Source organism: Aristolochia californica, unplaced genomic scaffold, assembly GCF_029961685.1.
Source record: "Aristolochia californica isolate CCGP_79_NKW_82.1479 unplaced genomic scaffold, dmAriCali1.0.hap1 SCAF_3, whole genome shotgun sequence".
Lineage (NCBI taxonomy): Eukaryota > Viridiplantae > Streptophyta > Magnoliopsida > Piperales > Aristolochiaceae > Aristolochia > Aristolochia californica.
Genome location: NW_027181992.1, coordinates 7,965,866 through 7,991,662, shown reverse-complemented (window position 1 = coordinate 7,991,662; position 25,797 = coordinate 7,965,866). Strand labels below are relative to the sequence as shown.

At 37.2% G+C, this 25,797-nt stretch overlaps 4 protein-coding genes across 8 annotated transcripts in view; 1 reads left to right on the top strand and 3 right to left on the bottom strand.

Annotated features, from left to right (window-relative positions):
* Positions 1-7,444: 7,444 nt before the first annotated feature.
* On the bottom strand, positions 7,445-15,572 carry LOC137959169 (protein FLUORESCENT IN BLUE LIGHT, chloroplastic). Of its 5 annotated transcripts, XM_068806513.1 has the most exons (6): positions 15,496-15,572; positions 14,871-14,885; positions 10,025-10,308; positions 9,019-9,163; positions 8,086-8,403; positions 7,445-7,952 (listed from the first exon to the last, which is right to left on the bottom strand). In XM_068806513.1, exons 3-6 carry the CDS (start codon positions 10,199-10,201, stop codon positions 7,750-7,752), a joined length of 843 nt encoding a protein of 280 aa, XP_068662614.1. In that variant the 5' UTR covers positions 10,202-10,308; positions 14,871-14,885; positions 15,496-15,572; the 3' UTR covers positions 7,445-7,749. The 5 variants fall into 5 exon arrangements, with proteins under 5 accessions (XP_068662614.1, XP_068662615.1, XP_068662617.1 ...); XM_068806514.1 differs by lacking the exon at positions 15,496-15,572 and having other exon boundaries at positions 9,019-9,160; positions 14,871-14,972; XM_068806516.1 differs by lacking the exons at positions 14,871-14,885; positions 15,496-15,572 and having other exon boundaries at positions 10,017-10,117.
* On the bottom strand, positions 15,172-15,817 carry LOC137959313 (zinc finger protein GIS-like). The gene is made up of 2 exons (XM_068806720.1): positions 15,496-15,817; positions 15,172-15,176 (listed from the first exon to the last, which is right to left on the bottom strand). Exons 1-2 carry the CDS (start codon positions 15,815-15,817, stop codon positions 15,172-15,174), a joined length of 327 nt encoding a protein of 108 aa, XP_068662821.1.
* Positions 15,818-21,526: 5,709 nt separating this feature from the next.
* LOC137958845 (uncharacterized protein At5g39865-like) lies at positions 21,527-23,173 on the top strand. Its single transcript, XM_068806022.1, has one exon. It carries the CDS (start codon positions 21,893-21,895, stop codon positions 23,048-23,050), a length of 1,158 nt encoding a protein of 385 aa, XP_068662123.1. The 5' UTR covers positions 21,527-21,892; the 3' UTR covers positions 23,051-23,173.
* Positions 23,174-23,186: 13 nt separating this feature from the next.
* Positions 23,187-25,797, bottom strand: part of LOC137958726 (probable ADP-ribosylation factor GTPase-activating protein AGD11) — a 6,595-nt gene continuing 3,984 nt past the window's right edge. The window contains exons 4-7 of the mRNA XM_068805821.1: positions 25,521-25,757; positions 25,298-25,414; positions 25,113-25,208; positions 23,187-23,806 (exon numbers count right to left, since the gene is read on the bottom strand). Coding sequence (XP_068661922.1) covers positions 23,525-23,806; positions 25,113-25,208; positions 25,298-25,414; positions 25,521-25,757 — 732 coding nt within the window. The 3' untranslated portion in view covers positions 23,187-23,524. The remainder of the gene's footprint in view (positions 23,807-25,112; positions 25,209-25,297; positions 25,415-25,520; positions 25,758-25,797) is intronic.

Sequence of the window (25,797 nt, the reverse complement as noted above, 5' to 3'; positions counted from 1 at the left end):
TTTTCAAACGACATGCGCACAATGTTTTCAGGAGTTTCGTTCCGGGCACTTGGGTCGTAAAGGTGAACATCCGGTCCGGTTTTATGGAAAATTTAACCCGACTTGATCTGAAAACTTGGAGATGGGTTTTAGTTTTCACCCTGTGGTAAATTTGATTTAATTTTGATGGTAAATTTATATTTATATTATTATTTTTAAAAAATATCGATTAACGTTTTTTTTGTGTTTCTAGCCGCCAAAGCCGGTGGCAAGTCGTCAGCGCGTAGGAAGAAAAAGAATCGTTGACCGTCATTCTCTCAGGTGCGCCTCATTTCCAAATATGTCGAATGATGCTTGACCATCCGGACAGAACGTAAGTAGCCAAAGCATGACGTAAGCCCATAAGCCCAGTTGTTTTCATGTGGGTCCACCCCGCAGCGTCAATTTTGTCTAAACATGCAAGTTGTCGTTGTCTCTAAGGTCAAGATGAAACTAGGTTTTCGTCAGTGAAAACATTACCTAGAAAAGATGAATTTCTGCTGTCAAGTACACTGTTGGCGATAATTTTTATTGAAATTATTTACCAATGATAATTTGTTGTGAATATATTTTTAGACTAAAGAAATCTAATATTATTAAAATAGTTTTAGATGAATTTTTTTCTTATAGTTATTTTTTATTTTCTATGAAAATATTTTTTATGAAAATGTTCACTAACAAATAATATTATTCTTTAAAGTTTTGAAATAATTATTTTTTGGAAAATTTTCACCAATAAAATATTTTATAGTTAGATTTTTTAGCAAAAAATATTGTTGATAGTGTATTAATTTAATTATTTTTATATTTTTGTCAAAGTAAATATATTTTTATATTCTAAGCCATAGTTGTCTAGTTGTTGTTTCATCCAAAGAAGTTGAACGCAACAACTTTCACGTGTTATGTATTCAACTTCGGTAGTGGATAGTGCAATCGTGTTATTTCTTGGAAAACCAAGAGACAAACATATTTTCAAGTAATTGGCAACTACCACTAGTACTCTTTCTGTTAATTTTTCAACCGACAAAATCAGCATCCGAATAACCAACCAGATCAATAGCTGAAGAGTTTGAGTACCAAAAACCTAAGTTGGGTGTCCCAAGTAGATAATGAAAAACTCTTTTACTTCCACTAAGTGAGATTCTCTAGGAATAGGTTGATATATAACACATAAGCATACTGAGAACATTATATTCGGTCTACTGGTTGAAAAGGTATAGTAGATATCCTATCATGTTTCTATGGAGTTTTTTACAACTATGGCTCCACCAGAGTTGTTTGAGTTAATTTTCAAGGACTAACTCATGGATGTGTTAATTGACCTATGACTTTCGACGTTCAATCTCTTAAGCAATCCCTTATTGTATTTGGATTGATTTATGAATGTGTTATTTTCGGTTTGTGTTACTTGAAGTCCAAGAAAGAATGTGAATTCACCCTTTGAACTCATTTCAAACTCATTCTTTATTACACTAGAAAATTCTTGACAATGAGAGGGATTTGTAAAATCAAATATGATATCATCTACATAAATTTGAACGATAATCAAATCTTCATCATGGTTCTTAGTAAATAGAGTCTTTTTATGCTTCCTCTCTTACGACCATTTTTTTCTAAGAATTCACTTAATCTTTTATACCACACTCTTGGAGAAAGCTTTAACCCATACAATGCTTTATGTAATGTATATACATAGTCAAGCTTACTCACATGTTCTAATCCTTCGGGTTGTTCAACATATACCTTTTCTTGGATGTACCCATTTAAGAAAACATTTTTTACATCCATATGGTACAACTTGAATTTCATGTGACAAGCATCTATACCTTCTTGGTTAAATCCATTAGCATCTAACCTACCTTTGTTTCTCATTACTGAATTTTCTTCATTTGCTTTGTTCCTAAAGACCTATTTTGTTTCAATGACGTTGATTTTCAGGTCTAGGTACTAGAGTCCAAACTTTGTTTATTTCAAATTGATTCAATTCTTCTTGCATTGGTATGATCTAAAAGTAATCTTTTTCGGCCTCGACAAAGCATTTAGGCTCTATTTGAGAAACGATGATACTATTTGCCATAACTTCATGAGTTGATCTTTTAGTTGCAATCTTGCCTCGAGGGTCACCAATAATTTGTTTTAAAGGATGATCAACCATGAATTTATAGTTCTTTGGCTCCATAGGTGGTTCTTCTTGGTTATTTGGGTTAATTGGGTTCTCTTTAAGATTTTGGTCTTGAGGTTGAGATCTCGAGGATGAATCGAAAGGGTTTCCCTCTTCGTAATCAAAAGTTGAAGTTAGAGTTGTATCTAGCGAATCAGATTCGTCAAACTCAACATGAACCGACTCCTCTACTCTCATAGATGTCTTGTTATAAACTCTATACGATTTGCTATGAGTAGAAGAATATTCCTATATCAACTCTAGAGTCAAATTTCTCTAAATTTTCCTTTTAGCTATTTCAAGATGAATACTTTACATCCAAAGGTTCCTAAATAAGCAATGTTGGGAAGGGTGCCCATATACAACTAACATGGAGTTTTGTTGAGAAGTGACCTTATGTGTACTCAGTTAATGATATAACATGTGGTATTTATAGCTTTGGCCCAACACCTATGTGGCATGTTGTATGCATGCAACAAAACTCTAGCTATTTCGATTAAGGTTTGATTTCTTCTTTGAAAAATACCATTTTGTTGAGTTCGAAGAACTGAAAATGTATTTTTTAAATCATGTTTTGTACAATATTCCTCGAAATGTGAATTTTCAAATTCTCCTCCATAGTCACTCCTAATTTTGGTAATGCTCCTCTTGAACTTTTTCACATAATTTAAAGAAGACCGAAAAAACATCATCCTTATGGGCTAGGAAATATACCCATGTCAACCTTGAACAGTCGTCTACCACCACTAAGGTGAAGTGCTTTCCATTTAGATTTAAGGTTTGGGTCGGTTCAACTAAGTCCATATAGATTAGTTGAAGAGGATGAGAGGTTGAAATTACGATCTTAACCTTGACAGAAGTTTTGTGTTGTTTTCCAAGTTGGCAGCATCACAAGATCTCTCTCTTATAATTTTTTTACCAATAGTCCTCTCACTAGGTTATTTTTAACTAATTTGATCAAGGAATTTATTCCTATATGTCCCAGTCTTTTATTCCATAACCAAGATTCATCAATTTTTGCACCCAAGCTGATGACACTAGTTGAGGGTAAATTAACAATGTTAGCTTCATAGAGATTTCTATTTCTATGTCCCTCAAAGCTAGTTCATCATTCTCATTCTTTATTAAGAATTTGTCCTTTTTATCACAGAAATGACTAATGCTAAGTAAATCATGCATCAACCCATCAATGTAATATACATCGGTTATAAAAGAGGTTGTGGTACAGATTTTACCAATTCCTTTTATGGTACCTTTGCTATTGTATCCAAAAGTTATGTGACCACCATCTTTGTGATTGTGTTCAACAATCTTCTTCTTGTCATCGTTCATGTGCCTCAAGCAACTGCTATCCAAAATCTAAACATTTTTTGGTGCTTTAGCTGGGAGACATACCTCCATCATAAGAGATTTAACCCTTAGAGACCGATTTAAGGTTAGTTCTCTTTGAGATGACGTTTGTGGTGCTAGGTGATTTGGGCTTCCAAATTGGTTCATCCAAGTTCTTTTGGGTTACCACAACCTTTTTTCGGTTGATTTGGGTACCCAAGTTTGTTTTATGTCGTTTTCATTCTTAACTTTGTAAATGTGGGCATAGTGACCCAATCCTTTGCAATAGTGGCATCTAATGTGGGGAATGAGAGAGAACTTCTTTTTCTTTGTTTTGTTCTTTCCAACTTTCCTCTTAGGTGTGGATTTGAGAAATAGAAGTTTGACTTGCTTTTCTAAATCTAAGCTCTTCTTCTCAAAAGCAACTCTATCACATGATAGCTTGTCTATCAATCCACATTGTCTTGAGGCCTTAGCTATGTAGCTTTCAATTGCCTTCTTCAAGACAATTAATTGTTTCTGGAGCTGAACAATCTTGTGTAGTTGAGCATTGCATTTTTTGTTATACTTGTTTAGACTATAAATAGATTTCCAAAAGTAATTTAAGTTCATGCTCATAATCTGTGTCACTTATCTCTTTGGAAGTTGTAGACTCATTATCAATGTCTTCAAAAACCATAAGTCCAAAGTCATTTTCTTCTTCTTTGGAGTGGCTAAACTCTTCCTCCATTGCATTTCAAACTGAGATCAAACTTTCTTCTCCTTGTTCTAGGGATCTTTGCTTTAGGATGGGGTTCTTTCTTTTAATTTAGGACATTTGTTCCTTCTATGTCTTGATTTACTATACTCAAAACAAACATCAGTTTTCTTTTGAAATTTGTCATTTTCAGTTCTAAATTGGCATTTTTTAAAAGTTTTTCTTCTTCGTATAAACTCTTTGAAGATGTTTAGTGATGAAACTTAATTCATCTAAGCTCTCTTCACTAAGGCTGCTTTCAACACATGTTTTGGCCTTAAGGCAATGTTCTTCTTCTTAGGTTGCTTTTCCTCTACATCTTTTGGTTCCATCTCATATGTGAAAAGAGTTCCTACCAGTTCTTCTGAGCTTATAGTTTTAAAGTTAACATTCTCATGAATGGTTGTCTTCCTCATGCCCCATGACCTTGGAAGTGCCTTGAGAAACTTGTCATTCTGCCTATATAAGGAAATCTCTTTTCCTAAGATATTCAACTCATTTATTATATGAGTGAACCTTAAGTTCATTTCAACAATTGACTCACCCGACTTCATTTTAAATTCATCATAGTGGATTATCGAAAGATTGATTATAGAATCTTTTACTCTAGTGGTTCCTTCATGTGTGACTTCAAGTTTTTTTTCCATATTTCCTTAGCGGTCTTACATGTGGAGACCCTATTGAACTCGTTCGATCCTAAGGCCCATAACTAGAGATTTATGACCTTGGAGTTTGTTTTGAGTTGCTCCTTATCTTCTTTAGTTGGCTCACTAATTTTTTTGCAACCGATATGCTATTTTCAAGATTTTTGGGATCAAATGGGTCATTCTTGGTTACATGTTAAATGTCTTAATCCATGGATTGAAGGAAGAACTCCATTCTTACCTTCCATTATCCATAATTTGTTCCATTAAGTATGGACCGTTGGTAGATTGTCCTTCGGGAAATGTCATTTGTATTTTTCAAAATCAAGGAGATTTTTAGTTCAATTAAGTTCTTGGCCTGCTCTGATACCAATTGTTACCCACGGTGGTTTCTGGGGGTGTGTGAATTGAAATATTCAAATTAAAAATAACTTATAGAAACAATTCAACGTAAATAACAACATGCAAACACACCACGGGGACAAAAAAAAAATTGTATCGATGTTCCCCTAGTGGTTGTCACCGCCAAAAGAACCCATGCTTGGAAGAATTCCACTATTACACTAAAATAGCTGGAAACATACAAAAGGAATTTTGAGTCTCTTTAGCCACGTGTAGCTCTATACACGATTTTTACACAAGCCAATCTCCCCAAGAGATTGTTGCTAGATTCTCGCTCTAGCTAAGCTTTTCTATCTAGATTAATATGTTCCACACGAACCTTTCACAATTTTATAAAAAAGAAAGGGAAAAATTACACCCTTACTTGGAGATGTGTTTCCCCTTAAGAGATTTAAGTTGCCTCCTCCTTTGTAGCACATTGTGATTAAATCAAAGAGCTTGTACTATGATGAATTTAAGTATGATTGAAAGAGATTGAAGGTCTTCCAAGAGTAAGACTCTCTCTCTTTTTCTCTAAAACACTTTTGATAGGAATTTGCAAGATAAAGGTTTGTGGCTTGAAGATTTGTCAATAAATGTTCATTCTCTGCTTTACTCATGGTTTGGTAGATTATTTATAACTTTCCAAACTCAAACTAGCTGTTATTTTCCAGTTTGCAAAAATTAGTACTTTAATTGATTGATCACAAGTGACTGATTGAACTGTCAATCAATGTGTTACCATTGGTCCAGACAAATCAAGTTGATTGATCTGGTTGATCGATCAATCGAGATTCCCTCTGGCTATACAACACAAATATGGTCGATCAGTGTATTTTCATTTGATCAATCATGCTTGAAGTCCCTTACTTAAGGAATATGAGTTAGAATACTCTTACAAAAATTAAGCGAGTTTAGATGTTTGTTTTTAATGCTTGAACTTGAGTCTTCTTCCTTGTGGGTGCTTCTTCTAGAGATGTTCTTCCATTGTGTTTGAGGTATTGAATTTTTCTTTGACGTTTTAGACCTTGAAATGCTCTTGAAGGTGAAGTATTTGAAATACTTTATATTTGCAAGTTATTAGTTCAATTAAGTTTTGTTACCATAAAAAATGTGGGAGTCAAACCTACTATCAACAAATGTTAGATATCTAGTCAATACACCAAAAGCTTAAGAGCTTATGGAAGGCAAAAAAGTTATGCCCTTAAACCTATCCCATCATAGGTTGGCCTAACTGGTGTACGGATGCCAATCTACCATGTTTCCCTATCAACATCCACATGACCACTCTATGAAAACACTCACTCCAAACCAACTTGCCCTTTTCATCTTTTGTGATGGCTCTCACTCTAGCACTAGGTAACCCTTTTTATAGGGGGCCTTCTCTGAGATTCAAACACATGGTGTCTGCTCTGGTCCCAAATGTTAGGTACCTAGTTAATACACCGAAAGCTCTAAAGCGAATGGAATGCAAAAAAACTAGGCCCTTGAACCTATCCCATACTAGGTTGGCCTAACCTGACATATGGACATTGGGTTAGCCCCTATAAGACCATAACAATCCACTATGCTTCTAATGTTAACTTCCACATTGGCTCACCCTATGGTATCTTTCACTTCAGCCCAATTAGCCTTTTTCATATTTTGTGACAGTTCTCACTCTAGCAACAAGTAACCCTTTTTTTTGTAGTATTGATATCAAATGTTAAGTACCTAACTAATACACCAAAAACTAGCTTAAGAGTTGATCGAACATAGAAATTAACTAGGCCCTTGGACCTATCCCATACTAACCTGCCCAATCTGACATATGAGAGATAGGTTGGGTCCACGAGACTTTAAGAATAATCTAATATGTTTTCATCTACATTCCCATTAAACCATAAATTATTCATTCAGTTCCTAATCTTGTTGTTTCATCGAACTGACAAAAACAATACCACCTCTGCATTTTGAAAATTCAAATGATTTGTCTCATGGTTGTTGATAATTTCATCTTTAGATATTTTCGCAAGGGCAGGAAATGTTTCCATATAGCACCTTCTAGCGAAAACATCTATTCTGCCAGTAGAGATTATTTCTGTTGACAAAATTCCAATTTCAGTACTTAAAAAATGTGCTGCTCTTAAAGAGCAACAGCCAAACTTTACTAAAATCCATGGAATTGCAATGAAATCCAAACCCTAAAAGTATTTTAAGTATTACACGATTCAGTTTGTGGCCATCACCACGATTTCTAGTCTAAAACAAGAAATTGAAAATTGTAGTGCATAAAAAAAATTTCTGATCATTCCAAGGCATATAAATTACCCAAAACATTTCATCAGAAGGGTGAAGAAACCGCGGGAGGGTGGGGTAGAGCCCCATGTTAATGCAAGCTTTAACTATTAAAAAACAGAAAAAAGTAATTCCTACATTGATTGATCTAGGACAGAACTCTCAACTCCCTAAGAAAAAAACAAGATGCACGGGGACAGGAATTAGTCTGTCTCTAACCTTGAAATGTAATTGTCATAGAATTTTCCAGCTTGTTCTAGATCTCCAAGCTCAGTAAAACAGTCGGCTATGGCTCCATAAGCTTCTGTGTTACCTGAATCTTCTCCTGCTCGTTCTGAGATCTGCAACACCATAGAGTGGTATTTTATTGCTTCCCGGTATTTTCCCTGCCTTTGCAGGGAAGCCCCTGGATGTAGCCAAGTTGAAGTCAGCGAAGAGATGGTAAAAACTATGTGCAGATGTAAGGTCTACCATCTCTTGAATTATCACCAATGGACTATGAAATGCTTATATTGTCCTAGTACTGGAAGAAAGCAAACCTAAGCCACGGGCAGCCTTCTTCTCCTCGATTGGATCACCAAGGGTTTGAGCAAGTTCAAGAGCTGTCTTGAACTCTGTAAATGCTTTATCAGGTTCTTGATTCCTGAGGAAGTTTTTCCCACTCCTCAAATTTGTAATCAGTTGATGCTTCCTTGGGTCAACTATGAGTTCCTTTTCTGGTGCTCTACCAACAGGTGCATAGCTCAAGTTAGGGGCATATGACTCTATTTTTGCTTGCCTTCTTAGTGCTGCATTTATTTGCCGGAGCTGATCATTCAAACGCGTCAGTTCTCCTCTTCTTTGTCTTGCAAGTAATCCTACAATCAAGGTTTAGATTTCTTTTTCTTTTCTTTTCCCCAAGATGACTCCAATCTGAAGTGTGTGGACTATTTTAACTTAATTGTTAACCCAGATACAAAAAATGATGTGCAAGCATCATAATTCCAATTCATATAGATGAATATAAAAACTTCAGACAAGTAATTACGAGAATACAACTCATGGAATTGGCAGTCAAACTATGAAGAAAGATATTAGTAAGAATTAACTGAGAAAAGACTTGATTGTTAAATGTTACAAAAGCATTAAAGAAATTGCTCCTAGAAACCCCTAGTGATATAAGAATAATTTCTAATGATAACATGAAGAAATATAATTGCTTCTAGAGGTGGCATTGCCAGCAGACTATCTCTATGCAAGTGTGGGCTACATCTGGCAACTCACTGAGGAATGTTACTAAATGAACAGAAGGCACATGTAGGAAATAATTAATTTTGCCATAAAAAAAAAATGTAGAACATCACCATAATAACTGCTTTATGATGAATAGTTAAAAAATTTACAGGGTTAGATATGATTATCTTGTTCCAACAAGAGAAATGCATAAAATCAACCATGAAGTACAGAAAAGTGTTGTTAAAAATTTAAGGTACCTCCAACAGTAGCACCAATCATAGCTATTGCAAAGAGCAGAGGCATGTTGAGTACAGATAAACTGTCAGCCTCACATGTTTCTGCCAAAGCTTCAAAAGGCAAACCAAGAATCAATGCACTGGCAAAGCTGAACAAGAACACCTTCTGCGGCAGTAAAAATTTAAGTCACAAACGGCATGAACCTGTTAGCATAGACAGTTAAATTCAAAGAAAATTGAGAATATGCTTGCATGAACTTGATTTCAATTACCATTTTAACTGTGCTGAACCACTGCATTAGCTTTCTGAAATGGCAAGATTAACAGTGATAGAGTTTTTAAATCCTACATCTAGCTGTGCATTGAGCCTGTGGCTCAGTAGTCACAAGGGTGGGTTTCTAGAGTGAGGTCTAGGGTTCAAGTCTCACCAAGAGAAAGGAGTGTAGCCTGCATGTGTGATCAACATAGGAAAAATTACTACATCTAGATTTTGGATGTCGTGGTCAAAGCTACACATTTTATGAAGAACAAAATTACGCTATGCAAATCACTGAGTCCCAAAATCTACTTCGATGAAATTGAAACTTTTGACAAATCCCTGTCCCAAAATCTACTTTGATGAAATTGAAACTTTTCACAAATCACTGTCCCAGAATTTATTTTGATGATATTTAAACTTTTCAATTTTTTGGAAAATGAACCATCAAGTGACTCAGAGTTTCATACAACGGTCTGGTCCATAGCAGAAATGCTCGAGTCATCTGGCTAACCAAACATAGATCAATAAAAGGATACTAGAAAACATCACTGTATTCATAGTTTTAAAATAAGGCCATGGAATTTCAAGATAAATACTACCATCCCAAAGTCCATATTAAGTGGCTCTACAAGTTTATTTGTTTTCTGGCACATATATTGTGACCTTAGGCACCTTCATTGTCTAAAAAAACAATACATTGATCAGGAAACAGCAATCAAAGAAACTGATTAAAATCAAAACCAAATATGAGGAGACTCACCATCATACCTCATGAGCGAAAAAGTGGTCCAAATCATTACATGCATCTAGCTTCATGTCAGAAGTTTCCCCAGAGACAACAATCTGGAGATCATCAGAGTTTGAGCCCAGAGAATGATTTCCAGAGAATCTTCTTTTTCGCAGAGATTTAGCCAGAGGCCCCAGAGAGAACTTTCGGAAGGTCATCACGAGAATTTTTCGTTTAAATAGAAAGGCTGAAAATTTTTCTGGCTTAAATAGTTGAATTACCCCAAATGCATTATTGAGACACTGTGGACGTTTCAAGTTCTGCTCTGAAAGATGATGGTAGCAGGAAGCAAAGAAAAGGAGTTATCCAGCCTTAGATGATAATTACAGGACAGTACAGCATAATCCAACATAGGAAGAGGAAGAACATGCTCAGAAGAGTCATTCTCATGCAAATAAATTTAGGACCTCACTAAGAATAGTAAAGAAACGATAGTAACAGACAGCACAGCTATGTAATCCTCAGAGTTACCTGATTTAGTCTCTAAGAATTTTTAGAAGACTTATTTTCATAAAGTCATCTTTTGTAAGCATAATGTTACAAAAAGAATCTCTTTTAGATTCTTTAAAAAAAAAATCTCTTTTAGAAGTTACAAAATTTGTAATATTTATTTTATTGAGTTTTTTTTTCATTCAAAATTTACTTTTCTCTAATTAGAAAAGCAGTTTCTAAAAACATTACTTATCTTGTGCTGGTCTTTTTAAGGGATGTGAATTTTGTCTAGGTAGAGCTTTTAGAGATGCAAGAGTCCTAGTTGTAGTAAGTTTCTACATTAAAATTTGTAAGAAGACTCTATAAAAAGCCTTCTCCACGCCCTAGACAACACATCATCTGTTTCTTACATAGTATTTGGGTTTCAAATTTTTTACATCATTGCAAGCCATCTCATCTTGCCTGATTTTGAAAATCCATTCTTAGGTCAAGTTAGACATAGTTCAGGCAGATCTGTAACTTGTTCTCAAGAATACTAACTGCAAATTTGGTTCCATTGTTTCTTAATTCTTCTTACATCTACACATCATGTCATGTACATTGAAAGCATCCACCATCTAAAATACGTAATTATATTCATCCAATTAAGATTGAGGTCAACGGTGTCTATTTTAGCTAGGAAGAAGTTTAAACAAATGAAAGTATCAAACTCGAAGATGAGTTGTTCTCAACCAGGAATGGTTAATGCAGCCATAGAGTCTTTAACAGTTTCCTTGTAGTCAAAACTTCCATACTGTCATCTATATTGTTTCTTACATCTAGCTTATGGAGTTTGGGTAAACTAGGACATGGACGAGAAGCGAGAAGAGAGACAGGGTCGCCATGGCGATGCTCACTGCCAGTCGGAATCCCTCTCCAATCACGCCGGCGAGCATGGACGGCGATCGATGAGGCCAACCAACCAAGAGCGCAGATGGTACTTCACTGAGCGAGAATCAGGACAATGTAGAGATAGAAGATTCATTGACAATGGTTCGGCAACTGGTCTCATGTTCCTAAATCAGCAAATTCTATTACCTCTTGTGCAAAATTGGGTTCCTCCTTGCAATCTCTTGTTGTAAGGGGAGGTCTCCCTTGATATAATTTTGTCCCCTTTTGTTTGCAATAAAATCATCACCTTTTCAACAAAAAAAAAGAGAGTTTCCTCAAAGTCTCTTCTTACTATTAGATGCATCCAATTTAATCTTTTGATTTTTCTTTTGTTTTTAAGAAACTACTTAAAAATTATGTTTTTCTAGGAGTTCTTACTTAAAAGGTGCCTTTCTAGTTCAGGAGTTTCTTATTTCAGACTGGTATTTTGTTATCAGGACTTCCCAGTTTTAGATTAGCAGCTTCTAGTTGGAACTTAGGATGAGTAACAGTCGCTGGAAAAGGGGTTTTGTCTAATGTAAGAAAGTGGGTCCTCACAAAAATAAAAGTCTAGTTCTAGTGAGCTTCTAATCAAGCAAAAGTGAAGTTGTAGATCAAGTAAATAGATATACAATTTGTCCTCAATGGTTCTACAGGTTAGTTGTATTTTGTCTTATTTTCCTTATTCCCCTATTATTCCTACAAGTACACCAAATGGCCTACGACAGTGGTTGATGTCAGTTCAGTAGATAATGGAAATGTGAACTAGTATCGGGCTTCAATGGCCTGTCAACCATTTAATTTAAAAATAAAAATAAAAATTGACAGAGCATAAAGCATAAGAAACTATTATCTCCTCACTAAATGTGTCACTCATTTAGCTGCCACTAAAATTGCTGGTAGCAGGAACCTATGGAGTGAAAAAATGTTTTTTTTTTTTTCAGCAATTAGAGTGTTTCTTTTAATTGTAAACAATGAGGTTGAGCACTCTTATTTCAAGTACAGCAGCTGGTTGAGAGGATTTCAAGTCCGAAATCATGGAAGGAGATTCAGGATTCCAGAGCTTTTGTCTTTCAAGGCTCCCATAGATGCTTTGTGAGGTTCAGGTTTCAATAGGCTGGTTCTCTTACAAACATAGATGTGTGAGAATTCTAAAAATTTGTTGACTGTGCACAATGATCAAGGTACTGAATCAGAAAGTGTAAACAAGACACTATTCCATCTAATTCTACCATAGGGCACACAGAATTTCTTATCTCAAAGAAATTATGTTTAAATTTTCACAGAATCAAGTAAGAACATTTTATGCTCGAATGTGGTGATCTTATTCAATGAATGTTTCCTTGTTTGATGTTTTCCACATTTATAGAGATGTATCATGGCACAAACTATAGGAAATGGTAGAAAACAAAGACCAATGGCTATTTTAAAATTAAGAATACAAGCCTTCATGGTTCTTTCCTTCTTCAATGAAAAAATGTGGTGGAATATATTGAGAAATCTCGCAATTCATGTTGCAGGCACGGTTCGGACTGCTTCAACAGGTTGCAAAAAAAAAAAAAAAAAGTGTTCTGGATAACATAACATGATGTTAAAGAAGCACAAGGCACTACCAACCAAGTAGAGATAATGACAATATTATCCATGTTTCCTCGGTTCCTTTTGGCATGTCTGATTTTTTTTATGTGAAGTTGATGGCCTTCTTCAAGGCCTTAAACTTTATATAGTAGTGCTTTTTATGAGGTGTTGATAGTTGAAGGTGACTAATCATGTGTAATCACCCACCATGGTGCCTCCTAAAATACTTTGATAAGATTGTTGATATCTCCTATTGGATCACTATGACATGGAATCATATTCGAAGAGAAGCTAATTCGTTGGCTGACTCTCTTTTTTTTTTTTTTTTTCAATTGAATATTTCGTTGGCCGACTCTCTTGTGAGAGATGAGCATCCACCAACATCTTGTTGTCAGAAACTCTCTACCTTTCCCCCTCAATCTTTTCTTGCATTTTTGCGTCTTTTGGTGCAACTTCTCTTTTAGGTCTATGTATTTTTTTGTCATCTAATTTTAATTTGTTGTTTTAGTTGTTTGTACATTCTTTTCCCTCCAGGTCTTCTCTCCAAATGAAATTCTGATCTTCATAAGAAAAAGAAAAAAAAACACAAAAAATAAATGCTAGACAATCAAAAGCAATAGCTTCACCAAATCTCTCCATTTCTCCTAGTGTTATCTCTTTCTCTATTGGAGAGAATGTTTTACAGCACAGATTAACGTTACATGCTGCTAGCTGCCTTCCCTCGTCCCACATTCCTTTCTCCAAAGAGAGCTGTGGTGGAACCTATTCCAACAATTTGGGGATCTTCCAGTCCACTTTCAAGGTCTGGTTTGGCTCGGTTCAAGTAGTATCCTTCTCCAGAGAGATGACGCAGCAGAGTTGTCATGGTTTTGATGCACAACTCAGTCTGAGCTATCTTAGAATCTCTCTTCAGGGTGGATAAGTGCCACAGTCAAAAAACAATTCCTAGGAAACAGAACAACCTTCGTCCATTTGCCAGCAGAAAGAATTGAAAAAAGAATGATTTCTCTCTTTGACCAAATTTCTAGCAATCAATTGTAATCAAATTTAGACTGCTAATGCCTATACTGGAACTGAATGGAGAACAAGTTATAATATAAATAAGTAACCCTTTTATACAATTCAAGTCTTCTTTAGTCTATTAATTGATAAATAAACGGTTCTAAGGGAAATAATGGAGCACATTCGTTTTTTTACTGTTTCTTATAGAGAAGAAATGATTATTTTTCATATCTACGTATTCACTAAAAACTTGAGGAGATTTGAATTTTTGATTGGAAGCAGAAAAAAACTAATAGAAGATCTGGTTGAAAGGAAAAGTTGCAGCATTAACTGAGGTTTCACTCAACTGTTTCCAGCATTAACTTCTTCTTGACCATTACAGGATCCACTGCAATAGCTAACCTGGGGTTGCCAACAATTCTAAGTTATGAAATGGAGCATATGTGCAGGTTTCAGAAGTTACTATTCTGCAACAATTTTTTTCTTCAGCGAAAGCATTGCCATTATACGACAAGAAGACCTGCTAAGTTCATGGGAAACAGGAGTAGTTACGGACGTCTACTACTCAAAAACTTCTTCACCATACTAAGAACAACAATTTAAAGAAAAAATCCACTAACTGGACCAACAGAGAGAATGAAAAAGTTGAATGTAGATAAAACAACCGAAAGCCAAAAAGAATAATATGCTCTCGGATAGTCCACTTCATCAGCATTTTGTTTCAACGTAAATCAAGACAACATAGTTTCTGATTAACTGGTGTTAGCAAGATAACAACGCAAACCATCTGCAAGAAAAAAATTGAGCGAGTCCTAACCCAACAAACATATCCATTAACTTCATTCGGAATCCACACATTCGTGAGCAACTCGAAAACAACACATTATAAAGAGAGAAAAGGCTTACCAAAATCATTACATCCTGGAGAAAATTTGGCCGAAGTAGACGGATGTTGCCGAGAAACGTAGCCAAATTTTGGGTGCGATGGCAGACACGAGCAACGGACAATGACCGCCATTTTTGTAGATAAGAGAACGCAATTCCCATCATATATACAGAAAAAACGTGTACAATGTAAAAGCCCTTGATAATAAATAATATTACAAACAGGACACTGGATCGAGACCGAATTATGCCAACTCTTGCATGTGCAGTGGCAATGGGTTGGGTTTGAAACCCAGACACTTAAGTCCAGGTTAGTTTGGGGTCAACCTGTTTAAAATATATAAATAAATAATAAACTGATAAAAATATAAAGTAAATTCTAGAAAAATTATTAGTAGACAATTTTATTTCTAGTAAAGAATTGTTTGAACTAGTAGGATGATTTAATTTGGTCTAATTCTTACTAATTTGAGTAATTAAACGAAGATCTGTTAAGTCCTAATGTCAAACCAGATCGATAAATCTCCCACAAATTGTTATATGAAAAAACAGGACATTGGCAAGGGGGGGATAAGCGATCTGCAGCGCAAGTCGCCGAGCGGAGCGGGAGTGAGAGCGAGAGGGGACTGGAGGTGCGTGCGCTTACCATGTTGGTGCTCGCGCTTGTGAGCGTTCTGGTGGCTGTCGAGCCCCTGTGAAGTGGGAATGTTGCGACAGCAGTAATGACACTCGAACTTCCGACTGCTCTCCTCGTTGAGCGGCCCATCCTTCGTGTCGTCCCTCTCGACGACTGTGTCGGAGGACTCAGGTATCTCGTTCCTGACGCCGTCCTCTTCATCCTTGTGCCTGAACTCTATCCCGAACAGACGAATGTGCTTCTCCGTTACCCGTGCAGGTCGGATGAACGGCAGCTGGGAGAACGATTCCACATTCATGAAGTCATGGATCTCCGTCTCCGTCTTCTCCATAACAGCAGACGGGAGAAAGGAATCGAAGAAGAGAAGAAGAAGAAGGAAGAAGGGTCGAGGAGGGGAAAAACAGAGGTGGGTTGAGCTCACAGGGAGGCATGTGGCCTGAGAGGGACGAGAAAGCGTGGACAATTCATAAGGAATGTAAGGGCTTGACAGGGGCAGGAGCAGAGGTGATGAGGCTTTCTGTGTCTGGTTCAAGTACCATGAAAGAGAGTAACTTAAGCGAGAAGAAGAGTTGTGAAGTGGATTGTCTACCCATCAGTCAACCGCATCGTAGAGAGAGAAAGAAGACGAAATCCGTTGGTGGGTCTCCCTATCTGACTCATCACGTCACTCTGTCATTACCATTTTCCCCCTTCGATGCCCTTCCCATTTCTCTCCTCTCCCTTAGGAGCCGCTTCGAGCGACTCGACGTCAGCTCTGTTCGATTTGGTATAACGCGATCTCAATCTAAGTTCGACGGTATTAGTTTGTTTAAATTAACGAGCCAGACCTCAACCTAATTAAGGTTCGGTTCGAAAACTATCAAGTTGGCTCATTAATTTAACGAGCACCACGGGATTTGAAGGATTTGGTAGAGTCGGGACCGGGGAGCTGGACCAAGAGATGGAGCACCAAGAGGAGCGGGAGCGAGAGCGAGGGTGGGGGAAATTCTTCCTCCCTTCGTCACCGCCAAACCCCTCCCGTTCGTTGTTGTGGCTGCCTCTGTCATCGTCGACAGTTGCCTCACCGATCGACTTCTGCCTTTCTGTCGCCGGCGCTCGATTTCTTCCCCCTCATCTGCCTTCGCTTTTATTTCAGTTGCAACCGCCTCTGTCGCAGCAGTTATCCCCGACGAAAGCATTTCCCTCCTCCCCCTTCCAGCGAGAAGACGATTTTGCACGTGCGAGATCATAAACAAGTGATAAATAATAATAATAAATTGCAGGGACTATTAGTGGTTTTTTAATAAATGTTGAAAAAATATTTTTAATAGAAATACGTTTCTAGGGACAATATTACTGAATGTTGCTAGTTTTTCCTAGAATATAAATTTTCAATCAGGGGTACTTAGGAGGCCATAATAAATTTATGACCATATTCAAAAATTATAAAATAAGCTAGACAACATTTGGAGTAAAAAATATTAATATTAGTGCGTTCTAATCCATTATCGAGATTCAATCTCGAACCTCCCCTATCATTCTTTTTATAAAATGTGTGCATAATTTTATATATAATTTATTTGACATATATTTTATATAGCGTATTAAATGTAGATTAAGCTCGAACTCAGCTAGAGTTCGATCTTGAAGTCGGTTAAAATTATTAGGCTTGAGCTCGATTACAATTTTAGACTCGAGGCTAGGGTCGGCTCGAGCTCGAGTTTGAAATATTTAAATCAAGTTTGGCTCGAACATAGGAAAGTTCGGGCTCAGTTCAATTCAATGTCACCCTTACGTCCAATTTTAAGTATAGGTCATGCCCAATTTTATGTAAAATGTAAAATGTATGCATAATTTTATATACAATTTATGTAACATGTATTTTTTGAAAAGTTTTAAATGTATGTTAGAGCTCGAACTTGAGCATGTATTTTTTAAAAAGTTTTAAATAAATGTTGAAACTCGAGCTCAATTCAAACTAGGTTAAAACTATCATGCTCGAGTTTGGGCTAGGTTCAAGCTCGAATTCAAAATATTTAAATCAAAAGTTGTAACTCAAAGTTCGAATGCTCCGTGCCACCCCTAAACGCAACCATCACAGCTCCGTGCGGTGCAGATTTGGATGAGCTACTTTTGATGGAAAAGATTGTATACGTATCCTCCAGTATAATCCTCGGAGTTCGGACAGGTCAGTACTGTTTGAGCAGATCCTTGGCCGTAGTTAGGCTTACCGAACCGTCGTCTATAGCGACGTAATTTGATGGCAAAAGGCTGGTCGGCGCAGCCGTATGGCTCTTAATCCCAGCTCTCGCAAGGTGCTAATTATTTTCACTGTGAAGCCAACACAGGATGCCAATCATTTCTGAGTGGCGACTCAGCCGAAAATAAATCCAGCATCATCTGTTTTTCTTTTCTGTCTGCGACTTTCATTGATGGGTTTTTTGTTCCATATCCGGTAAGCAAATCGTCTCCTACTTGGACTTCTCTGCCTTTTGATTCGATTGAAATTTGAAAGCGATCAACATGATTACATTCTTCCGGAATTTCGTTCTGCTTTCGAGAGGGATTCTTTCTTCATTTATGCCAATTTTGTGATTTGATTGTTACTAGGTATCTAAATCAGCTTACAGTTTATTCTTGTATTTAATCGAGTATGTTTTATACTTTCATTTCTTATGAAATTTCTGATCAGCAGCCTCGGGTATCAGTTATGTATCTATTTCATACCATACCAGTTACTTGCTTCTCCACCTCTCCGGTTTCTCCCTGTTCACCTTCACTAATTTATCCTGTCTGTTAGACCTTCTCTAATCGCTTAGGCTTTCCTGGATTTGTTTTGTTTCTAAAAATGAGACATACCTGCTAGATAATCGTCTTACATTTGAGGTTTTGACTAGCGAAGTTCACTGTTCGTGATTCTTTATTCTCTGCCTTCTGATCCTATGTTTCATTCACAGCACTTAGTTTTGAGGATGGCATTGCCGTGGAGCTTTGCTTTCTACATCATGGAAGTGGTCTGGATGATCATGAATGGCTGGGTTTCTTCATGTTTAATAGTTGCTGATGAAATTGCCCGCTCCATACGGACCGGTGAAATTGGTCCTCTCCACATTGGGTGACCCGTTTGAGTTGGGTCTCAAGGTTTCTTTCTCTGTTTCATCTTCTTTTTTTGATAAATTCCATGACGTCTTGGTTTCTTTCCCTCCCTTCTTTTCATTGTAGCCATTGGGAAATTTTTGTAGCCTTTCCTTTGATGATGGGGATGCTGGTTGCTTAAATTTTGGTCAATTAATGTGTGTCTGTGAGAAATATCCGTGCTGCTTTTTTTTAATGTCTATGAACTGTTTATTTGAACCTTTGCTGCTATTAAGGAAATTACTAACATAAAAATTCTCTCTATCCCCTTTAATTTTTCGCTGATTCAGCTGTTTGTGTTTCTTTTATTAATTACCAATCAAGACTTTATGAAGCAAGCGTTTTTTAGTTGTTCTGTTGTTTTAGTTACGTTCCCTGTTGCACTCGTTAGTTGATTTTCTACTTATCTGATCTGAAGTTAGATATATATTTCTTCCAACTTTTGATTCTAAATCAACCATATAACAGATTTATAAGTTGATAGTGGTTGTAGAAAGAAAATTGCATCTCTGGCTAGGTAGTGTCTTTTGGTGATGCCATATCCTTATAAAACTTTTGACCAGCTTAATGGTTTTGTACATGTCCATCACTTTTTGGTTCAAGACTTGGTCATTTCTGGACTTGGTCAGGCTTATCCAGTGCTGTCACTACTCTGTTGATATCAGAAGAGGGAAAATCATTGGATTTTTATTTTTTTTCTACTAGTAACTTAGACCTGAATAGACTGATCTCTGCTCATAAACATTCATTCATATATTTCTAACAGTGTAAAAACTGCTTAGCAAGCTAGGTTGCCCCAACATCTGAAGTTTAAATGTGAGTCTCTGTAAACTTGATGCAGTAAGGAGTCCTGCCAGAAATGACAAAAATATATGCTTGTCCAGTTAAGGTATATCTCATTGACAATCTGTTATAGGCCTTAGTTCAGTTGTTATGATGCTCCAACTTTCAAATTGTGGATTTTTTTCTAAAAAATTAATGACTAATTAAATCTTAGGCATCCTTATGAAGTTAAACTTGGAGCCTCTGAGTTCTTAGTACTAATTGTTTCATCCATAATTACTGCACTTGCAAAATCATGCATGTGGTGAAATGACTCCATTTCGTTGAAAACAGATGATACAATGGAAAAGAAGGGGGAAAAGAGAGAAATACATTATGATTGAGGAGTGTTCTGGGTGGACATGACCTTTTCTTTTTTCTGATGGGAAAACAGCCTTTTACCAATTTTCAGTTCTCCATTCATAATAGTATCAGCTTTATTAGGTGACATGGACATCACTTCCCCTTGGCTTCTCTTCTTTTTGTACTAGATGAGCATCTTCAGAAAACACTAAGAAGTCTTAGTCCTAGGTATATGCAATGATTTATCATGTTGTGTGAATGGTGAGGTTAAAATTATTGCTACAAGACTTGATAGTTCTCCATTATTACATTCATATTTTTGTCTTCTTGCAAATATCCAATTTTGTAAAAAAGAGTCCTAATAAGGCATCTCATTCCAATCAACCAATTTCCCGAGTAAAGATAAACATATAGAATAAGATAGTGTAGCTACTAGACTTCATAATAAGTATAAAATGATGATATGGTCCTTCAATTGATTTTCTAACACTTTTTCTTAAGTTGGAGTTTATATATCTGTAAGGACCAGTTTGCTACAGAATACTTCAAATTCATGTTTGCCTATTGCTTTAGTAAATATATCTCCAATTTGACCACCAGACCATACATAGGGGGTTACAACTTTTATTTTTCATCGTAAAATCTCGAATAAAGTGACAATCTATTTTAATGTGTTTTGTCCATATGTGAAACACTAGGTTTCTTGCAATAATTATTATTATATTATTGGCTTCTATAAATAAACTATCGAGATTGTGTTTTTTAATATTTAAAATATATATTTAATCTTCAACAAATAATATTTTTGTAAAATATTTTTAGAAAAATAACAAAAATATTTATTGAGGAATTTTTTCGTTTACATATAATTATTTGAAATTTTCAACAAATAATATTATTTATCAAAAAATATATATTCCAGATAGGTTATTAATGGCCACGAAATTGTATTTGGCAACGAAATTTCATATAATTGAGGATATGGAAGCTCAACTCGATTAATATTCTTATTGATCTGAGTTAACTCATAGATTCAGGTAAAAAGACTCTTTTTTTATAACAAACGTGTGAATCAGACTCACGCAGACTGAGTGAGTTGAAAAACCATGAATAGGAGAAGTAAGGCCGAAGGTACCGTTAGAAACCTACACCGAGTCAATCTATGACTCAGTTAAGTCGGGGTCCTAGAAATCCTCCAAATCGTCATCGTGTCGCACAGCCATGATCTTGTCGTCCTGGTCGGCCTCTGTCTGAGAAGGGAACCAGCACTACTAACGCAGCACATCACGTCTGGTAAAGCAGCGTTTTCGTTTTCTATTCCTCGGTCTTTTACTGTTTGTTCTTGGGTCTCCTCCTTGGAATTGATTTTGACAAACCCCAGGGAAGGAATAACAATCTTAATTTGCTCCATTTTAGGATTTGAGTCATTGAGCTCGGTTTGGTGGAGATCATAAAGAGACAGATCTGAAGCATCCAAATGGTTATTTGTCCAGAAGCATCTTCGTCAGGAATTTGATAGCCAGCGAAAGCGAAACTAATATCATGTAAGCAGCAACCTGGAATGGTTTCTCTTCCCGTATCTGATCTCTCACAAATAATTAGCACTTCGGATCATGACTTGCAGTAGAAAAGGTTGAACTTCCTTAAAAAAAAGTAACATCAGTTATTAGACTAATTGAAGGCAGTTCAGTGTATTATTGACTGTCACAGTTGATTATTAAATATAATCAAAAAGAAGGAAGCAGCTCAGAATTTTCTGGGTTTCTAGTGTTATCATTTATGACTGGAAACCGTGAGCGAGACGAAGCAGAAAAGGAAGCAGATGGAGTATTGAAAAGAAGAACCTGCAGAGAGGAAAAGAACCGCGTCTCGTGTTTTTATTTTTATCGACGCCGTTGTTGATCGAAGAAAACCCACCGCCAATACGCGGTCATTTTCGTCTTCTCCTTCTTCTTCTTCTTCACCTTTCCCCCTTCCTCTTTCTTCTTTCCTTCGTAACCAAACAAACCGTCGTTGCTTCGCGTCTACGCCTTCCATCCGCCTCCTGCCAAACTCTTTTCGCATTCCCTCCAATCCAATCAAAAAAGGGTTGAAAGTTCTAATCGAGCAAAAAAGGGGCGATCAGATTGTTCGATACCTAAATCTTTTGATCCCCCGTCAAATCTTGATGGGCTGCACCGCATCGCGAGGTTACTCAATCGAATCGACGACGTCTGCTGGAATCATCCCTCGAACGCTCTCTCTCCCGACGCCCCTCGTACACCATTTTCCGCTTCGTCGGGGTGACTCTCACCATCTTGTTACCCTCACCTCTTCCACCTACGGCTCGCTTGATATAAACCCCATCCCTGACGATTCGTCATCTGCACCTGCTGAGGCTGTCAATCCAACCGAAGCTACCTCAGTTGCGGAGCCACACGTTATCAACGCCTGGGAACTCATGGCCGACCTGAACGACTCTTCCCCCAGGAAACAGGTTCAAAGCTTGCAGAATTCTTACACTTCCCAACCCCGGAGAGATTTTCAGAACGCTGACAACTGTACCGAGGAATTCAGCAAGAAAGCTAATGATCGAGTTGGTAGTTTGGAGCGGCTGAGAGGATCCAAGACAGTCTGTGATTCCATAACCCAGATGCCTAATTACGCCATGCCCCTCTGGAAGCATTTGTCTGAGGAAGCACTGCTTGCGGGTATGGACCCCTCGGTGGCATCGACTTTCCGACGAACAGCTTCGTCCAGGCAGTGGAACAATTGTTCATTTCCAAGCAAACAGTTAAGGTCATATTCGCCTCCGCCCAATCCATCGAAGAGTTGTACCCCAACAACCACCGCAAAAGTTTCCCCCTTCGAAAGCGAAGTCGAACTGCCAGGTACAGAAAACAGGATCGTGCTGTATTTCACCACATTGCGCGGAATTCGAAGAACCTACGAGGACTGCTGCGCCGTTAGGACAATTTTCGCCGGCTTCCGTGTTCCCGTCGATGAGCGTGACATTTCAATGGATTCGACTTACAGAAAAGAATTGCAGAGCGTCCTCAGGCAAAAAACCATCTCCTTACCTCAAGTCTTTATTCGGGGAAAACACATTGGAGGGGCGGAGGAGATAAAACAACTTCACGAGACGGGAGAACTGGCGAAGCTTTTGCAAGGGTTTCCGGTGCGACTGCCGGGGTTTGCCTGTGAGAGCTGCGCGGACGTGAGGTTCATACCTTGCCGTAATTGTAATGGAAGTCGAAAGATTTTCGAGGAGGAAGCAGGGCAGTTGCGGAGATGTCCGGAGTGCAACGAGAATGGCTTACTGAGGTGTCCGAATTGCTGCCGTTGATACTCGATAATGTTAATCGTCTCTGTTGGATTTGTCTGCACATTTTTATCGAATTCTCTATGCCCTGTAAATTCTCTACGCAATTGTCATTCATCAACTCATCGCTGATGAGAGAGAAATAAACTTTCTTATTTCGTTTGGAGCCCGTTCTTCATATCGATAAATAACAGAACCCCATAGTTTCTTTGTTCTTCATTTAAGTTCTACGATTCCTGGCTACTCATCCAAGAGCAACCAGTTTCTGCTGCTGAGGTTGTTTCTGCAAGTACATTATATACATTTCCTTGTAATTTCGTAGTGGAAAGTATCCAGCAGAAGTTTATGAAGGCCAGATTCCTTCATTAAGTATGAGGTCTCCTTTCTACCAAACAAGAATTACAGAGGAATATGACACAGGCGTATTCCTCTTGGTGGATCAGCTCCAGCTGGGGACAAGAAAACCACCCATTTCTTCCCATGTTGTCTCAACTGAGATTATTGAATGAGCGGAACACATTCCAGTTCAATCTCTAGCTCTCCTCGTTCAACATTTTGCAGCTTCAGAGTAATCTCTTGCTTGACATTGCCATCCACAACAGATATTTGACTATCTTTAATTAGGTTATTATCTTCATTTGCCAGCCATTTTCCGAGATGCATAGGCTCTGTGATGGAGGAACTTTCATAAGCTTTTGCAGCAGAGATAAGGGGCTGGATGTCTATCTCAGCTTCTCCCATCCGGTCGTCTGTGGAGAACTTATCTTTATCATAAACTTGCTGCAAACATAGACAAAGTTAAAAAGCGAAAAAAAGGTTTAAAGCTAACTCTTTTAGATGTAAAACGCACTAAACTTTCACTAATCAGAGATCAGCTAAAGCAAATGTTTCTGCTAGCATATGTTTCTGAAACTCAAGCAAGATTAAGCACCAGACCTATTTACAGTATGTGTGGAAGTTTTGGATTACTCAGCTTATTTACAGAATCTTCTCTATATGGGTTACTATGTGGTCTTGGATCAGGGTTGTATGTATTTGATGATAAATGAGAGATGATTTCTGAAGGTTGAGGCACAGAGACTAATTAATCTTGAAAGGATATGATGTTAGACATTTTGATCCGATTTGGGTTTCAGACTCTGTTGATCGTAAAGGATACAAAGAGAGCTAGGTGAGAGTTATCTTTACCAAAAAAGAGAACTGTTACTAGTGCTGGAGCAGGCACATATCAAAGGAGAGAACCACAAAAAAAGATGAATTCCTCTTAGCTTGCCTCATCACCATATATTTGTCACTCGTGACTGTAGAAAAGAGAGCATATATGCTTTGCAAAATATGTCTTAGCAACGGCAGAATACCTGCCTTGAGACCCCAAAACCTCCTCTACAACCCATTACATGACGAGGCAATACAGGCAATGTCTTTCTTGCTGTCTCAGTTATCACTTTTTGCTTTTTCTTCTTTTTATTTTTTATTAGTGTTGATTACATGCAAACACACAACCCTTATCCCCGGGTAAGACTTGAACCTAAGACTTCACACTAGAAATCTCACCATGTGACAACATGAGCCAAAGGCCCAAGTCATGATATTCATTAGAAATTCATTTATGTATTTTAATAATTTTGGGAACTCTAAAATTGCTTTAAAAAAAAAAAACTGTACAAATACTTGCAGATGCACTAGGCAAGTTGGACGCTAGTTTCTCTTTACCCATTCCTTTCAATCATTTTGTTTCTGTGGATAACCCAGCTACTGTTAAATGAGTCTTTGAATTTTGGGAAACTGCATAAGGTGACTGAAGCGTCTACTGGTTCTTTGTCAAGTTTTACATCTTCAGCCAACTAATTAATTTGGTTGGACTTTCTCTGACTTAAGAGTAAAAGAGCCAACTGCTTACGCCAAGACATTCAACTGTTGATAATGGAAGTTTCAAGGTTCTGATCTAGAAAGCAATGACCTAATGTGTTTGTTTTTTTCATATACTTTCATATTTAGAACAAAAGCCAGCTGCTGTGCTAGTTATAGTTTGAACTTTGAAACAACACGCTGTCACACATTGTCAAACAGAAATACATTCGCTTACCAACTTGAGAAGTGGGACTGGCTCTGGTATGGAGAGCATTATCCTTTCATTCCACACTGGATTTAAATTGTTCTTTATAACACGCGTTTTCATTGACTGCAAAAGTTTGTCAACAACAATTAATCATCAAAATACGCAATTGTGACTGAAAGAAATCATTTTGATTCTGAAAAATGGGCATTTACCTGGTGACCCAGTGTGAGAATGACATAAGGATCACTGGTTACCACATCTCGAACTGCAAGGTTAGTCCCTCTTACAACATTTACCTTTATCAACCCCACAAATTCTACCATTCCCATCTGCATAAAATCAAATTTTTAATAATTAGTAGTATCTATATTTAATTTCTTGTTAGCTATAGTAAGTCAAGAATATACAAGTAGCCCCCAAAATTTCTGTGCATACTGTACTACTCCTTTTTGTAGTTGTTTTCTGCTCATCCTTTCTTCTCCAGCTGTTACGGAACGCGTGACCAAGAACATGGAGGCGGTTACTTGTATGCTGTTTCTCATAACTCTTCTTGTCAAAACCACTGGATGAAGCGGCTGAGCTCAGACAGGTATTTAAGGATGAAGCATTCTGTTCATTATAGTTTGAAAATTGTTGCAGCTCATATTTTCGCCTGAATATTATGAAATGGTGCTTTATTCAGGATAAAGTTTCTCACGTTTCCAATTTTAGC

Coding starts and splice junctions, on each gene's coding strand:
- LOC137959313 (XM_068806720.1), bottom strand. CDS start 15,817: ATGGAGAAGACGGAGACGGAGATCCATGACTTCATGAATGTGGAATCG.
- LOC137959169 (XM_068806513.1), bottom strand. CDS start 10,201: ATGACCTTCCGAAAGTTCTCTCTGGGGCCTCTGGCTAAATCTCTGCGA. Junction 9,164..10,024: donor ACCACTTTTTCGCTCATGAG/GTATGATGGTGA, acceptor TTACTGCCGCAG/AAGGTGTTCTTGTTCAGCTT. Junction 8,404..9,018: donor GATTGGTGCTACTGTTGGAG/GTACCTTAAATT, acceptor CCTTGATTGTAG/GATTACTTGCAAGACAAAGA.
- LOC137958845 (XM_068806022.1), top strand. CDS start 21,893: ATGGGCTGCACCGCATCGCGAGGTTACTCAATCGAATCGACGACGTCT.